The sequence below is a fragment of the Microplitis demolitor genome, chromosome 7 (genome assembly GCF_026212275.2).
Source record: "Microplitis demolitor isolate Queensland-Clemson2020A chromosome 7, iyMicDemo2.1a, whole genome shotgun sequence".
NCBI classification, from domain to species: domain Eukaryota; kingdom Metazoa; phylum Arthropoda; class Insecta; order Hymenoptera; family Braconidae; genus Microplitis; species Microplitis demolitor.
In genome coordinates this window covers 2,093,413-2,111,362 of record NC_068551.1, presented here as the reverse complement: position 1 = coordinate 2,111,362, position 17,950 = coordinate 2,093,413, and the positions used below count along the sequence as shown (strand labels likewise).

Below are 17,950 nucleotides of genomic sequence, written 5' to 3'. Positions count from 1 at the left end.
TTGGCTGTCATCGAGTGTTAGCAGCTAAAGATAGTTATTTAGCAGTTATCATCAGTTGTCAATCATGCTCCGTTGTTCAACTCGACGCTCATTGTGTTAAAAAAAATAAAAATACCTTACTTTAAAATTATTTTTTAAATCAACGTAATTTTTTCAGGTTACAGTGACCCTGGTCCGAGCCCTTAGACCTCAAGACGGAACGAATTTCATCGTAAACCAGCATAAATAAATCCCGTCTGGCTGAAGTGAGGGCGAAAATATTTAACTGGTATAAATTTTTGAACCATCCCAGACTAAACAATCGCTTACGCAACGACCTTGTTTTCGTATTTTCGGCATTAATAATTTTTATTATGTTTTTTATCACAGTAATGAATAAAGATAAATATTTACGTTCATTGTGCAATAAATATTGTAAATATTTAGGATAATAATTGATTTAATACTCGACAATCCTTGGCCTGTTTGTAGTGACGCGATATATATTTATATATATTTAAATAAATAAATAAATATTCCTCGGAAAAATGACTAACTGATATGATAGCAACGATAACTTTCAACGGTTGCCTTCTGCGATTAAAAATATCCGAGGACGTTAGTAATAATTGCCGCCTTTATCGGATCTTTGTAGCATCATCATATCATAAATATTAAATATGCATGTGCATATATAGAACGGACTTAAAATCGATGGATCAGCGAGATTGCAACAGAAATAACAAGAAAGTCTTGAGCATGAAGATGACACTCGTCAGGTCATCAACACTATCTTGTACCAGAGGTACTACAAGGACATTATTAATTAGAGATTCGCAAACCCGTCAAGGGAACTCATCTTTTAATGCGTTATATAGATTTTATTTTATTTATAAAAATGTAATATCGTTAATAAACTGTCCGATGGGTTTTTCATCCACACACGGCGATTGGGCACAAGGATAGTCAAGATTAATGGTCTATAATCAAAATTAAATTAAATGAAGATTCACCATGCAAGGGTATGTCTACTGTGTCATTACAATTTAACCTGTCGAGGATATTTGAAAATATTAAACCCGAGGAATCATTTCGCTGATCGCGTGTCCGTGAACGTTTCTGCGCATGTACTTTGTTGCGGGCAATAATAAGAGCGAATTGACGGGCTTAAAATTAGCGAACACGAAAAAGATGTTGGAGAGATGAATTTTTATGACACTGCTTGTAAACGCGGCTGTTAACGATGGAAGATCATAACTCACCTGAAGCTGAATTGAGCAAAAGGTTCATCAAGGTAATCCAGATTTCATAGCAATAATAAATATATTCAAATTAAATGGAGTCTTTATATATTATTAATATATGTGGGAGTTGGTAAATTATTTTCTCACCTTGCGATTCTTAATTATCAGTCTTCTGAAGATTAGCACGACCCCGACGACAATTGGGAAGAAAACGAGACTGGCGAGGATGTAGCTGACGATAACGACGGTCTCCTGAGTTGCCAAAGTGTCGCCGTCGTGACGTTTAGTGATGACTTCACTGATGTTAATTGGATCTCGCGGTGTAACTGGAATAATTCCGGGTTCGTAAAAAGTTGAATTTAATTCTGGGTGAAAGCCATTTGACTCTGGTGGCCCGGAGTAATAATTCGGCCGGTGCCTCGTTCTGTTGCTCGCTGACGAAGACAAAGACGGGGACGAGGAGGTATTCGGCCATTTCGCGGTGGAATTTTGACTACCAGCTTCCCGGTTAACTTCTTGCCGACTTTTATTGCCCTTCAACACGCTCCCAATCTTGACATCTTTGGAATCAGGAACTTGGTCACGTTCCTTGCTCTCGGAGCGTGTCGCGTTTAAATTTTTTGCGTTAATTTCGGGGTTCGGACTGAGTGTCGTTGCTTCCGCAGTTGGTTTTGCCACTGGGAGATCTGTCTGCACGTCTTCCAAGTCCTTCATCGTCCCGTTGAAGATGTTCGAAGTATTGTAGAGATGCATTATAGGCAACACGTCGTCTTTGTCCTTGGTCTTGTCCGAGAGATTTCTCGCCCTCACCTCCGGCGACCTCTCACTGCTCAGTTTCTTGCTCGTCGTGTCCATTTTCGGTTGAGAGGTCACTGTGTTGGACCTCAAGACCTCGGGCGGAAGTGTCGTCATACCCGGCTCCGGTTTCAAGGTTGTTTGCGACCGGTACATCTTCTGTATTTCCGAAGGATCTAAATCCTTGGCGATTCCAAACGGCCTGTCAGGTATCCTTGGACTTTCCGTATTCGACTCTATTTTTTCTCCATCTTCTTCTTTGGCGACCTTGTTCGTTCCGTTAAAAAGCATCGGGGTCACCGGAAAAACTGGGCTTGCTCTCGTAGCCATTGGTGTTTTTATCGTCGTCACTGTGCTAGATGTGCTAGTTAATGGCCTAGATGTCACTGTCTCAGTTGTTGGTTTCGTCGAGGTCATTTTGTAGTCATTTGACTTATCACCAGTTTCAATTACTCGATCACTAGTCGACACATTACTATTATTACTATTACTATCATTAACGACATTGCTCGCACTCGGTGGATCCGTGCTAAAGTTCAATTTGTCACTACTGGTTGCAGCATCTTGAGGCTTCGGGTCATCAATCACTTTCGACGCTTCATTAACCATTTCAGCAGACAGACTCGAGTTGACGCCAGATTTCCCCATGGTGTCAGTATTATTAATGTTTACTGTGCTTCTATTATTATTGTTATCGTGAGCCAAGTCAATCAGCTCATCTTTAGCGTCAATGGATCTTGACCCGGCGACTCTTTCATCAACACGTCCTTTAATTCTACTGCTACTACTACTACTACTGCTGGTACTACTCCTGGTGTCACTGCGACGTCTCTTAAAATCCCTGATTGACTCGTCCGCACTGATTCTCTGATTCAACACAGCACTGGCAGACTTCCTCAAGTACCTTCGGTCATTAATAACTTCCTTTTGACGACCGGCAAGAGTTTCACCAGTCGTTGACGTGTAATTCCATCTGAGTAATGAGGAAGACTCTTCGGTATTAATGTCAATATTAGTGTCAGTGTCAGTATCAGTATCAGTAGCAGTATCGGTGCCAGTTGTCGTGATAGCTCTGAGAGTTGTAGCCTCAACCGTATTCTCGTACGAAGTGTTGCGGTGAACTGTGGCGACGCGTTGCTGTAAAGTTGTACCTTTTCTACCGCGTTCTCCCACCAACGGACTGGTGTTACTGGTGCCGCTGGTTAGTGGACTACTACTACTACTACTACTGGTGCTCCTCGGACTTGTAGCACTGTATTCAACGGCAGTCGGACCAACACTGACTGGGCCGGGCGTGCGCGTCGACTCTAGAGCTCCGAGTGCTGCGGTATGGGTAGAAGGAGAAGAAAACGATGAATTTACTTGTTCTTTTAACGTCAACGTAGTGGACTTTGTTGTTGTCGTGCTCGTCGTTGATGTCGTCGGCGTGCTACTACTGGACGATGCTTTGTCGTTTGACCCAGGTCCGTGCCCGGAGTAGTTGCCCAGCAGCCGTGTTATGTTTGTGATTGTGTAGGCATACGGGTGTTGCATCTGCTGTGCTAAAGCAACAGGTGCTTCTACTACTTGTTCTTCATTTACCGGCATACCTGTTGCTGGCTCGAGAGTACCAGTGTCTGTACCTGTTGCCGAGGTTGTTAATGTTAATGTCTCTAAAGTCGTTGTAATAATGTCCCCCGAGGCAATGAGCCTCTCGGTAAGATCTCTAGCCGCTAAGGCATTCGCCTCAGAGCTCTCCGAATGAGACGAATTTCCCGTCTTAACGGTACTCTGATAGTTACGCTCGCCAGCGGACTCAATTCCCGATACCGCTGGCTCCGTTACAACTATGCGAAGTGACGAATGCTGCTGCTGCTGCTGCTGGTATTGATGGAGAGACTGGACCGTGACGGGGTCACTTATTGGACTCTCGGTGGTGGAAGTGGCCAAGCGATTGTTCCTATCTATGGAGGGTGTCACTGGGTCAGAGTTGATGGACAACCATGTCGAGATTCTAGCCGGTTCGGCTGGCACTTGAGGCGCAGATGATGACTCCGAAGGCACTGCGGTGTCGCCTGGTGTCCCGCGTGTTTTTCCTGGGGATCTTTTTTGCTCATCGGCGGTTTTATCGCCAAAGAATAATGTCTTTGTGGCGGTTGCGGTGGTAGTGGTAGAGCTGGTGGTATAATCGAGTTCGTCAGCTCGTCGGTCCATTCGCGAAATTCCGCTTTTTTTATTGCGTATAAAATTCTTGGGTTGCTTCTCAAATTTTATTATCGGTGAGTCATTGTTTTTGTCATTTTTGTTGATGTTGTTGTTGTTGTTGTTGTTGGACTCGTCGCTTTGGTAATCTCGGGTGTGTAAAGAACTGGTAGTCGTAACATCGTTGGAATCCGTAATTTCGCTCTCAAACTCATTTCCTACTCTTAGTAGGTTGCGTTGGTGTGGCTCCTCAGGAATCTGGGTCGAGACGTTTATCTGGTAGGCTGAATTAACTCTTAACTGATCCTTCTTCTTTTCCTCTTTCTTTTCCTTCTCCTCTTTAACCGAGGCTGTTACCACCAACTGCTCTGTAGCGTGAGCGGACGACTCGTGAATGCTTCTATTTGTTCCAATAATGTTTGACATAATCGTAGGATCTGACGCTCTGATTTGTGGCGAACCCGATACTTGGGACGTTGCAGATGGACTTTTTCTTAAATACAAACTCGTACTTCTAAAGACATTCTTAGTCTTTGGAATTTTGTTGCGCTCAACGGTTGATTTCTCCACTGCGATATTCATCTCTTCGTTTATAATTTCTTCTAGCTTAGGAATTGCAGTGCCAGGTGATAATCCCGGTACCGACGACGGCGTTGCCGTAGTACTCAAGCCTTTTACAAAAAAACGTCGACGATTTTGTGATGAGCTCGGCGATACAGACGTCACTTCCACGGAATTGTTGCTCGTCGTATTTTCTGGACGTATTTTTTGACCGAAGTATCGAAACTGCGTCATATCTTCGATAGGAATATTCCTCTCGACTGGACGGAAGTGATTGTAAAGAGACTCGGGCATCACTACGGTATTTTTACGTCTTGACTGAGACTGAGACTGAGACAGTGACTGGTCATCATTCTTTTGAATTCGTAAAGAAGACAAAGATGAATTTTTTACTGATGAATTACGTGCTGATGAAGTTATTGTCCCGTGATTTTGATCTTTTGACTCTGACGCACGATCTTCTGTTGAAAGTTTTGACATTGAGTGACTTTCGACGTCACTACCTTCGCCAGCATCATCGTCATCATCACTATCATCAATAATCACCGAAGGCTGGTCATCGGACGGCGCGGTCACGTAGACGCTGTGTCTAGTTTCTTGGACTTGGAGCATATCCACGGAATTTTTTGACACGTTAGCAGCAGGTTTAGAACGTAGAGTCGAATTTAAGTGACTTTTAGAGGAAATGTTTGATCGCGTCAAGGCCTGACGCCGACGAGCTGCCAACCGATTTCGGAATATTTGCTCACGCTTCGCCTTGAACGTTGGCGATTCCGTGTGCGAAGCTGTCCTGCTCTGTCGGTGGTCTTGTATTTCATCTGAAACCAAAAAAAAAATATATATATAAATATATAAATATAAAATACTAATACTTAATTGTATTAAATAAAACTAGTGACCTAGAAAATAGCTTAAGATTTTAACAAAAAGATCGATTTATAAATCGATTAAAAAATTTATCGGATCGTACGGTTGTGGTTTTGTTTTTGTTGACTTTATTGTTCTGAGATCGATTGAGTAAAAGTGTCGACTCACGACTCGTCGTTGACCCACGTGCATTTACGACAATCTAACGGTCCTAGACTTTAATATATATATATATATATAGTATTCTTTGTATTTTACCGCGCATCGATAACTCTGATGAAGGACTCGATTCATCGTCTCAAGGTTGTAGGTCAGACTTGGATTCATTTTTAACCGTAAAATAAATCTTTCATTTATTTTATTCTCAAACTTAATCATTTTTTATTCATACAGACAATTAATTTAAGATTTATAATTTTTTTTTTTGGTTTCAGACTCAATAGCTGACAGACTAATTACTTAAATCCTAGCCCTCTTGATTAATTAAAAGTACAATGGAGTATTCTGTGGGCCACAAAATTATTTTTCATGCAAATCCATTGGCTGAGAACCGGCACATGGCAACAAGACTGTCATTAAAAGTCAATTACCCAGATAAAATAATTACCGAGTAATTTTTTACTGGAGGACAGCCAGGATTCAATTATTTACTGTAACAGTTTACAAATTTAAAAAAGCGCGGGAACGGAGGATAATTTAAAAAAAAAAATCAATTGATTTGTATCAGAGTAATGATGATTTAAATGATCTAATCCGACAAGTTTATCATATCATGTAGATCGATTTATATTAATGTGGTTCAATAAATTAATGGCCATCCTGAATTACAAATCTCAATGACGACTTTAAAGTCTTGGAAGATAAAGACTAAAAAAAAAATGACCAGGAAGTTGAATTGTAATTAAATAAGTAAAATATAAAATTGACAGATGGCCGCAGTAAATAAAATGCAATGGCCACCCGCCAGGACATTACCAGTGACAATTTTAACGTCGCCTCGAGTCGTTTGCATCAGCATTTGCAGATCGTCCTCTGTCACACGTGAACTACTACAGCACGTAATTTGTTTGAGCGACTTCCAGTCTACATACAGGATACTTACGCCCACACAATCGTAAAGTATATATGTATATATTCCGTGGGTCTTTATAGCCGAGTAAGTATGATCTACGCACCCAGACATAGAGTTAGTACTCTGACTACTTGTACTTGAGCTTTTATTTCTTTCAAGATCCTTCTGTACTCACAATAATCTTACAGAGCAACCTGCTGCCGCAGTGTCAGCGTAAATCATCTGGACATTCAGACTCATGTATATTTCTCGCTACTTAATATTTTATTTATACTTATTGTACAAAATTAAGCTGTTCAAAGTTCTTATTATCAACTCGCGTATTATTGAAAAAATTCGCGGGAATTTGGATTTTATTTAAATCCGAATTCTGTCACTTGGAGTTCTGGAGTAAAAAAAAATCTGGCGCCGCCAAATTACGAATTTTTGTACGGCGAAATGACTTTTTTTTCAAATGCCTATAACTTTTTCAAAAAATGCACTAATTTCGAGGAATTTTTTTCAAAATTTTTATCTTTAAATGTACTTTTCAGAAAAAAATAAAAAAAAAAATTGAAGATATTAAAATCTATGAAATTTTTAACTTTTTTTAAAAAAACTCATTTTTTTTAAAAACTAAGCAAGATATCGAAAAATTTGATTCTTTAAAAAAGTCACTGGGAGTTCTACAAGAACTTGACGTCATTTGACAGCGCCATGGAAAGTAGTAAAGGTAAAATCCTCCAATTGGGAGTTTTGATAATAAAATAAACATCTTTTATTAGGATTGAATCCCACCAGAAAAAAAGATGTCAATATAAAATTGAACTCCCTTTTGGAGTGAATTTCACGCAAATTTTTTCGTGATAAAAAAAAATATATAAAAAGTGAAAAGCATTAAATAATTTATGACAATAGATAAATTTATAACAATAGATTTACTTTATTTTATTTTTTGAAATTATTGATGCAGTTTTGCAGTCTCATGGCCATCGGAGCGTTTCGCGAACCCGCGTATTGTTATCCAGGACACAGTCGGTCGACTGCGGGTTCATATATATATTCATATCCACAACACACATATACATATTAATATGTGTGCGTGTGTGTTCATATACACAGCTAGATCTGAACAACGAGAGAACAGGAGCAACACTGACCTTACTCATACACGTGTTCACATAAAATATTACGGGCTTTTATGCGGTCACGCCGCAGCGATAACCCAACTAAACCAGTCGACTAAGAGTCCCAACATCTTTGAGCTTTTTTTTTCGACTACAATGTCTACGATAAATTTCACTATGCATATATATAATAATAACAACATCCCCAGCAACGAGGTATTTATTGAAATTATTTATTATAAATAATAAATCTTAATTAAGTACTCGGTCATGTTATTTATCTCCAACAATCTAAGACGTTTTTGCTCGGCTCGGCTCGGATTTTTTTTTTTTTTTTTTTTTTTTTTTTTTTTTATTATTCATCCACTGGGTCTTTATGTAAGAATTGGACGGTGTCGTTACGCTGCTTTAACACAATCAAGGTTCCGTTAATTGATCTAAGCAAGTAATTTGATATTAATGAAGTTTATTTTATTTATAAAAATATATATAAATGAAGAATTTTTTTTTGTTACATAAGTAAAGATTTTTTTGTTTTTTTCTAGAATGGGTGGCTGTGATATTTGCGTTAAAAAATGGAGGCTATGTAAGAGCGATTGTTCGGAAATGATTTACGTCTGCGTGATTACTTTTATTCGCTCTGCGATGAGTCAATGCGAGATTTTTTATATATATTTGTTTATAATTTGAGTGCGAGTTTGTGTTGGTACTGATATCGGGATGGGATACATGAGTTGGGCACTCGTGAAGCGTGCATCCGTTTCCGGTTAACTGATGGAGAACTCGGTACCAGTATCGCGGCTCGTACGTCCCAGGCTTCAAGAGCCAAAGGACACTGCGGTCAACGAGTACGCATAACTCACTGGTAATTACATAAACTACAGCTGAAACTAAAACTGATAATTTGCGATCCGAGTTTTTGTCGTGACAAAGAAAAAAAAGCCTGTGATTTAATGGTCGGTGAGCAACGCGAACAAAATGCCGTTTGTGTTGGATTTTTGACGATGTCGATAGGTATCTATTAAATAAGTTTTAATTGCAGTGTCGGGTCGCTCCGACTCCTGGGTACGGGCTCGGTCTTTACTGGAGGTCTCTCATTCTCGGGAGTCAATAATTTTATTACGACTGTCTGGTACCTTGTATTAAATTATACGTAAGTATTGTGAGTTACGGAGCTTTTTGTTCGTCGACGGAGTTAATTTTTTTATTTTTATTTCAGACGCCTCGTTACCTACGGCATATTACGCAATTTACAGATTCCAGAATCGAAACAATGGGGATCAACGTCCTGGAAAAATCTTCCGGGCATTCTCGAGTCACTTGTGAAACCACGCGAGACCTTTTGATTGTCCTTGATCACATCTGTCTTAAGACTCATTTCTTTGTAATTATTTAAGCCACATAAAAAAATTTACGAAAGGGTAAAATGGGCCTACTTAAAATTTTTTTTTTTTTTTGCAAGTACTCGGAAAAAATCGGGAGTGATCGAGTTTTATTTACATTTGCACTGGGAGTTCTGGAGTTTCAGGAAAAATTACTTTGTATATGGGGTAAATTGGGAGTGTTTTCGGAGTGCTCTAAATTTTTTTTCCGCACTCACTTCAGAGGGATTTAAAAAAATGATACTGAAGTTAGCCGACGTCTAATAATTTTTGAATTTTTTTTAAAGCAGCAAATCGTAAAAAAAAAAATATTTTGAAAAATTGCACTTATAGTTTTTTCAATTCACTACATGTGCATATTTTTATTTTTTTGTTTTTTATAATTCATTTGGTGAAAAAAAAAATTATTAAGTTGACTCACCTGAGTACCATAAAAAAATTGTCATCCTTATAATCTTTTGATTTATTTAAAAACTATAAATTACAAAAAAAAAATATTTTAAAAAATTGCACCTTTAGTTTTTTAAATTTTCTACATGTGCATTTTTTTAACTTTTTTTTTTTTTAATTGATTTATTAAAAAAAAAATCCGGAGATTTTTTAATGTAAGAATTTAAAAAAAATTTCAAGACGATCTTGTCTCATACATTTTATTTTTATCGATAGAGTCATAATCCGACAAAAAACTAAAAGTAAACAAATCACATTTTTTTCTCACGAATTTAAATTCTCGTTATTTAAAAAAAAAAAAAATGAATTTTTAATACTTTGCCCAGATTATTCAAATTGACATTTAATGCAAAAGACCAGTAAAATAAATGAACCTGGTATCGATTGATGTGTCTGCGAGTTTGACTGATAAAATATATATAAATATCCTTAGTTATATATATATATATATATATATATATATATATATATATATATATATATAGATAGATAGATAAATATATGAGTGAAGAGCAGAGCACTCGAAGGTGAACGGGCGCACGTATGATCACGATCAAGATCATTGACTTCTCTTGAACGTAATACGATCCACCCGGAGCCCGGTGCTCTCCCACACCAGATAGGATCATGACACTTACAATAACAATACCCACTATTATCAGGATCAATCCTTTCAATTTTTCGCACTTTATTGAAAAATTTTCCCCAAGCCCGAGGATTTGCTGCCTCAAATCAACCGGTCAATGAATTTATTAGCGCAGATTTCGAGTTAAATTGTTAGCAGGAAATGAGTATTCCATGTAACGGTATACAAACTGGATGAGGTTTATCTTAGCGGCATTAGTTGGGATAACGAGATATCACCGAGCAAGTTAGATTCTCAATACCGATAACCAGTTAAGTCCAATCCTCAGCAGCACCAAGTCCAGTAAGCTGTAGACTACATACTCTTCCTGGTGTTTAACGCGATGTATAACTGCACTCTGACCAGTTATTTTGGTCCACTTATTTTATAAAAAATATACCACATAAATAAATAAGTAAATATATAAATAAATGATCTACGGTTTTAAATAATTACATATAATAAGGTATCAATTTACTTTTCTCTTATTTGTTTAGTCGGTGGTTATAAGCCACCGGATGTGAAATGGTTAAAGTGAAAGTAAGGAATTGCGGGTTTCTCAGAGACATCGTAAGACGAAATTGCCCAGCAGGTGTGACCGGATCGAAAAATATACAGGCCAGGGTGAGTGAAGATACGTCCAGATCTGCAGTTCATGTACATGGACATGAACATAAACATAAACATCAAACTGACGTATACAGAGAAAGGGTGTACCGTATATTCAAGGTTTTTAAATTGTATGGATGTTGTTTCTTACTCTCTTGCTCTCAGCTCACCAGCATCAAGATCACGGCCACATCTCTATACAACTCAGCACCGCGTAAGCCGGACAGTTATTCCCGGTCAATGCTCGAGCGCAATTTCCGATAATCGCTTAAAATGCCCTCAGGTTATACTTTTTTTTTTTTTTATTATTTTTTATCATATCCACGTTCTTCGCTCGACTTATAATTTTTCATCCATTGTCGCGCTGACGTTTTATTTTTCAGACTGGATCTGTTGTAAAAAAAAAATCGCAGAAAAATGAAACCTGTTAAGTGATTTTGGATTTAAATGACATCTATAAATTTTTTATGACACTGATTATTTTTTATGCGCACATGTAGCATAATGTTGAGTTATTGCTGTAGATATTTATTGAAGTGCGCAGTGCGTCATGCGTAATATGTAAGATAATCAGCAAAGAGAGCAGTAAGATCGATGGATCTGCGGCAAGACGATCGAGTATCGTCGGCCATGTATGGCAATAATTTACAGACGATCTTCTTCCGGCATACGATCCCTGTAGTCTTAATGAGGCCACGTGGCCGGCGAGCCAGTTACGTAAAAGCAAACCCGCAGGGGATGGCTGTAGTACGTATATTTATAGTTATAATAGTGTGCATCATTATGTTTACTAATACTGCGCCGAGTTACAAAAGGCCATAAACACACTGTGTGTTTGTAATATAAGTTAAGTAGTAGTTGTTGTTGTTGTTGTTGTTTTTGTGTAGTCTAGTAAAAGTATTAAAGTAAAGAGGAATCTTGGAGACTGGATATGGCATAGTACTGGTCGATCTACTCGTGATACAGGAAGGACCGCGAGTGAATTCCTTCTTGAGAATCGCGAATCGATGTTCATTCCCATTGTATTCGCGCAATGGAACCTCCCAGCGCGACAAGATGATGCATAGGTACAACGAACCAGTGGCATCGGGTCAAGTCCAAAAATATATTATTTTATTTTTAAAAAAAAAATATTAAACTATAAATCATTGAATTAAAAACGCGGGACAAAAATAGCAAGAAAAATTTTTGAATTTTATTTTTGAGAGTTTAATTTGAAAAAAATAAAAAAACTAAAAAATGCACATGTAGAAAATTAAAAAAACTAAAGGTGCTATTTTTAAAAATATTTTTTTTTTTGTAATTTATAGGTTTTTTTAAAATTATAAGATGTCGGCTAACTTCAGTATCTTAAATTTTTTCAGAGATTTTTAAATTTAAATTTATAATGCAAAAAATTTCTTAGGGCAAGTAAAAAGATTTCGCGCGAAAAAATAGTAGAGTAGATGATCTAGTAGTAGTAGACGAGTCGTCAATCCGCATTCCGAGAGCGACATTATAAATGACCGATACCGATTTGCATCTTGGATGGATGCTACTGTCGATTTGAATAACTGCCCTTCCGCAAATCCGAGCTTATCTCTCTTTATATTTAATTCAATGTCCGTTCTCCCGCGTCCTCCTACTAAGTCTACACTTAATAGTATACAGGCATACTATGTATGTTCTTATAATACTATAGTGTGCATAGTAAAGTTACAGCGACGGGCTCTTGTCGACGTCCACCCACGCATGTCTTCTTTCTGCTTCTACAACTCGTCAGTCATCCATCTGTCCAAAGGTGCTGAAGCTGAGAGCCCGTTTTATTCACTCGGCTATCAGGGGGACATCAATGCACTAACCCTTTTATTGCTTATTGCTTTGTGTCATTTAACTTGTCTGATTGTTTGTTTGTTTTATTTTTTTTTAAACTTTTTATTTTTTGCTGATGATGGTGAGTCTGGGTGTGGTTGAGTTCACTCGAGTCTACAGACTCTTCCTGCCCACGCACTCGTCCTTAACACCAACTTTCTTTCTCAATTTATCTTTGACAAAAGACAATGATATCAGCTCTTTTTTTTTTTTTTTAATTTAAAATATTTTTCACCAGAAATTTTTTTCATTTTATTTTCTGAATATTTTATTACCCAGGTCAATGTCCGGTTGCACAATAAAATTTTCTATGAAAAAAATGAAATCGATTTCGATATAAATCGAGTGAGAGCATCTTCTAACAAAACATTCCATGGATTCTTGGCATCAGCAAGAAATTCTTTGAAGAAATTTCTTTTGATATTTCAATATAAGAAAATATTTTTATCATTATTATTATTTTGGCAAAATATTTATCAGAAAACATTGAGCCGTGTTACTTTTTGCAGAAAAAATTTTACCAGCGAATTAACTTATTTTTTTTTTTTTTTATTAAAAATAAATTTGCCGGCTTTCTCGAATAAATTCCTCGTCCAGTTTAAAGGAAACATATGTGGTATTTTATTGTAAGAAATTCTTGTTCTTTTTTTTGCTGGCTCGCAATAATACGAGACTGAAGATAACACATGAGTTTTATTTAGTACTGAGGCACTGCGGGTAAGATGTTACGTAACATACCGATACGAAGTCGGATATCGGCAGTGAGTAGTCTCAGTTTTCTATGAGAGGCCGAGTGGGACAATGGAACAGAAAATTCGTGAGAGTAGAAATATATTGTGCAGAAGGATGAGGATCCTTGTGATCGAGTGTTAACTGAAAAATCCACTGGGACAAAAGGCCCAGACTAAAGAATTCCCGAACATCCCACTGAAAACGTTTGGGTTCATCCGTGAAACATCTTCGCTGCACATCGTAAATTCTCCAAAGATACACAACTTTAGTTGCCTTATTCATTCATTCAAACTCTTCTTTTTGTTGCAGCCCAAATTTTTAAAAAATAAATTGAATGGAGAAAAAAAAAACAATTTAATTGAGGGCATAAAACATTTCAATTGCACAGAATAATTCGAAATGTCTCTGAGGGCGATTAGTAATCGGGACAGCAGCGGTCGGTAGCAGAAGCAGACGTTGCCACCAAGACCAAGACCAGACCCATTCAGCTTCATGTTTATGTAAAGAACACTTCGAATCCACCTGATCCCAGCCTATTCCCGTCTCTCTTCTTCATGGAAAAACCATGTCCTCAATCTACGCGTCTGAATTTTCCCAGTTTTAGCGAGTTATCTCCAGTTTGAATATTTATCAGCTGACGTGTCATCCTCGAGCTGGACAAAAGCTTTCAATATTCTAACGATCGACTATCAGCTACTGAATCTGTAAGCATGTAAGAGTCCAGGAGAATCCTCAGCTCAGTACGGCAAGGTTGGATCAGGAAAAAAGAAGATGCATTTGAGACAAGGCGCGAAGGACACGTTGTAACGTGAGGATCCTGCCAAGCATTCGTGGATATTTATTGTCCCTATGCTCTTTGTTTAGACTATAAGTTTTGCTGGTGGATAAAATATATTTTATACGTCTTTTTTCCAGGAACAAAAACCAGCCAATGCTGTGTCGTTGTCGTTTTAAAAGTTATTTCTTGGTGTCCAATACCCTGGTAAAATACCATCAGTGGCGTCAGATACTACTTTTCTTGCTAGATCTCCCTGGTATAAGTGAGTGAGGGAATAAATGAGTGAGTGAGTGAGTGAGTAGCTCTAGTAGTCGTGGAATGGAAGAGTCGTTGATCCCTTTGTGGCGACATATGGCCACGGAGATACAGAAAAGAAACGCGTCCGAGCATTCGCGCTTAACTAGCACTACGTGCAGAAACGGTCAACTATCAACTGTATGCTTTTCTTTATTCTTCGATGTAACACAAGAGTGACAAAGTCACCGCGGACTTGCCCAGGATAAGTATAAAGAGACGTAGCTAAGTATATAAAAGTTTAGTTAGGTGGTGGTGAAGAAGACTGAGGCTGAGAATGAGGATGAGGATGAAGAGAAGCTGGACGGAGGCGGACGGCAAAGGATCTCAAGAGTGACGAGAAGAAAACCGACGTACGTTTATTTTAATTGGAGCCTCACGTCCTCTCTGTTCCTCACAAGCAACAAGGACTCTTCTTCTTCAAGGCTGCCGCGCTAGTGTACCTGTTCCTCTTCACTTGTCTTATTATTTTTATTTAACTCTTCTCCTCTATAAATTTTTTCCTCCTATCTTTTTATATTTATTTTTAACTTTAGACATTTATATATAAGTCAACAAGAACGCCTCGGAATAATTGGTGACATTTCATTTTTTATATTAATTTACTTCTTCAACATTCGCATCAGACATCAGACAAAATTCCACGGTTACTTTTATTGAGCCTCGAATTTTTCTGACCCATCTTCAGCAGAAATAAACTCACTGACAATTAACTTTTAAGCATCATTTGAAATCTTAGAGTTGGCTGGTTACTGGTACTAGTGCTAGTGCTGTTGCTCTTGAGATTATGCTCTCGGAACTTGATTTCTAGTGGTGCATATATACCAAGAATGGGTATAGTGGCCTCGTAAAACCCCGCGGCGATGAATTCTTACGAGTAACTCTTCTCGGATGCTACCACTACCAGCATCCAGGTTCTTGACTAGCATCCAGCAGTACGCTCTGACATGGCTGGCTATTAAAGTGATTACGCCGATAGCCCGCTCGTAAAGTAATTATTATAGTGCCGCGAATTAACATTTATGAATTTTAAAAAATAGTACGCGCGCCCGACTACTCCCTTACATATACTTATATATTATCCATACATAAATACATAAAGGTATAATATTATTGTATGATAACTTTTTATCCCTTTATGCCTGTGCTGTCTCTGTTTATTCCCCGAGATCTCGAGCTACGTCCCGGTCGGTTCATGCCTTAAACATGACTGGTAGCTGGCCAAAGACTTTTATGGCTCCACGCCGGATAATACGCGCATAACGTTGTATATTTCTTACAACGTTATATTATACACCGGTGCCTCTATCTATATCTCTATAGATATCCAGTACAGTCCATTGTAGACTCATACCGCCTGCACTTTTATTTATGCATCTTATCTTATGTTATAACTTGCTGTTGTTACACGTCTCGCTTTTATTTCTATTACACTGAACTAATACTTATGTGTGTATATATATATATATATATATATATATATATATATGTTAAGGTGGAGGGTAGAAGTTCGTTTTTGGCCACTTTAGGGCCAGTTGACAGCTTGAAAATTTTAAATAAAATAATTAAAATCCTAGAGTCATCCAAGACTCATCCGAGAGAAAACTCAGGGAAATTTTTTTCCTTTACTTTTATGTGCCAGACTTATTGAGGAGTTTTCTCTGAATCCTAAACAAATCCAAGACTCACCCAAGACTCATCCGAAAGAAAACTCAGGGAAATTTTTTTCCTTTACTTTTATGTGCCAGCGTTATTGAGGAGTTTTCTTTGAATCCTAAACAAATCTAAGACTCACCCAAGACTCATCCGAGAGAAAACTCAGGGAAATTTTTTTCCTTTACTTTTATGTGCCAGCGTTATTAAGAAATTTTCTCTGAATCCTAAACAAATCCAAGACTCACCCAAGACTCATCCGAGAGAAAACTCAGGGAAATTATTTTCCTTTACTTTTATGTGCCAGCGTTATTGAGAAATTTTTTCTGAATCCTAAACAAATCCAAGACTTACCCAAGACTCATCCGAAAGAAAATTCAGGGAAATTTTTTTCCTTTACTTTTATGTGCCAGCGTTATTGAGAAATTTCATCTGAATCCTAAACAAATCCAAGACTCACCCAAGACTCATCCGAAAGAAAACTCAGGGAAATTTTTTTCCTTTACTTTTATGTGCCAGCGTTATTAAGAAATTTTCTCTGAATCCTAAACAAATCCAAGACTCACCCAAGACTCATCCGAAAGAAAACTCAGGGAAATTATTTTCCTTTACTTTTATGTGCCAGCGTTATTGAGAAATTTTCTCTGAATCCTAAACAAATCCAAGACTCACCCAAGACTCATCCGAAAGAAAACTCAGGGAAATTTTTTTCCTTTACTTTTATGTGCCAGACTTATTGAGGAGTTTTCTCTGAATCCTAAACAAATCCAAGACTCACCCAAGACTCATCCGAAAGAAAACTCAGGGAAATTATTTTCCTTTACTTTTATGTGCCAGCGTTATTGAGAAATTTTCTCTGAATCCTAGAAAAATCCAAGACTCAGTCAAGAGAAAATTTTTTTTTTCTCCAATTTTTTATTTTAATCCAAATTCACTCGTACTTGTCGTATTTGTTAAATTTTTCCATGTAATAATTTAACAAATATAAACGAATTGCGTGCCAGCAAAATTTAAATTACTATAATTATCTCAATGAATTTTCCACCATTTTAAAATCCATCATCAATTGTCGTCCTCGTTTCTGAAGCCGTAAATAACTCCAGAAAATTCTATATCCCATTATATTATTTTTAGTGTTTTAAAAAAAAATTTATATGTACATCGTACATAGATATATTATAAATTTTAATGAACCATGACTTTCATTTATGCCAGTCATGATTCCTTTTCAGTCGCTCTCAGACCATGTTTATTATTTAACGTTTTTAATCCAATAATTTTTTTTCCATTATTATACTTTATACAAAAGATCATTATTATTTTTATTTACGAAGATCAATATTTTAAAATAGCCGATGACTAACGACTTGAGGCGGTCATCAATAAATAATTAGTGACGGTATCGTGTAGAATTTGAGTGGCGCGTGGCAAATTAACGGACTTTGTACAGATCATCTAATTCCGATAGTCGGCGAGCAGTAGCCTTACAAATCTATATATATGTATATAAATATAAATTTATAGTGTAGAGCAAAGCTCATTGTCGATGCCGCCCACAACTAAAAGCTCTTTCGCGACTAGTATTATCGCGCCTCGATAACCTCAGGGTGCCTACCGCATTGATATTTTTTTTTGTTATCAACGACACAAGCTTCTATCTACTATATTTAGTACACTACTATATCCATGGCCCCAAGTCCAGAACCAGACACCAGAGTATCGCATCTAGCATTTATGCAAAACGTGCGAGGATACGTGTGGGCATAGCCGC

At 37.5% G+C, this 17,950-nt stretch overlaps 1 protein-coding gene across 1 annotated transcript in view; it reads right to left on the bottom strand.

Moving 5' to 3' along the window:
• Positions 1-17,950, bottom strand: part of LOC103571023 (serine-rich adhesin for platelets) — an 81,186-nt gene that overhangs the window by 9,567 nt on the left and 53,669 nt on the right. Inside the window, exon 2 of the mRNA XM_008548990.2 lies at positions 1,371-5,578. Coding sequence (XP_008547212.1) covers positions 1,371-5,578 — 4,208 coding nt within the window. The remainder of the gene's footprint in view (positions 1-1,370; positions 5,579-17,950) is intronic.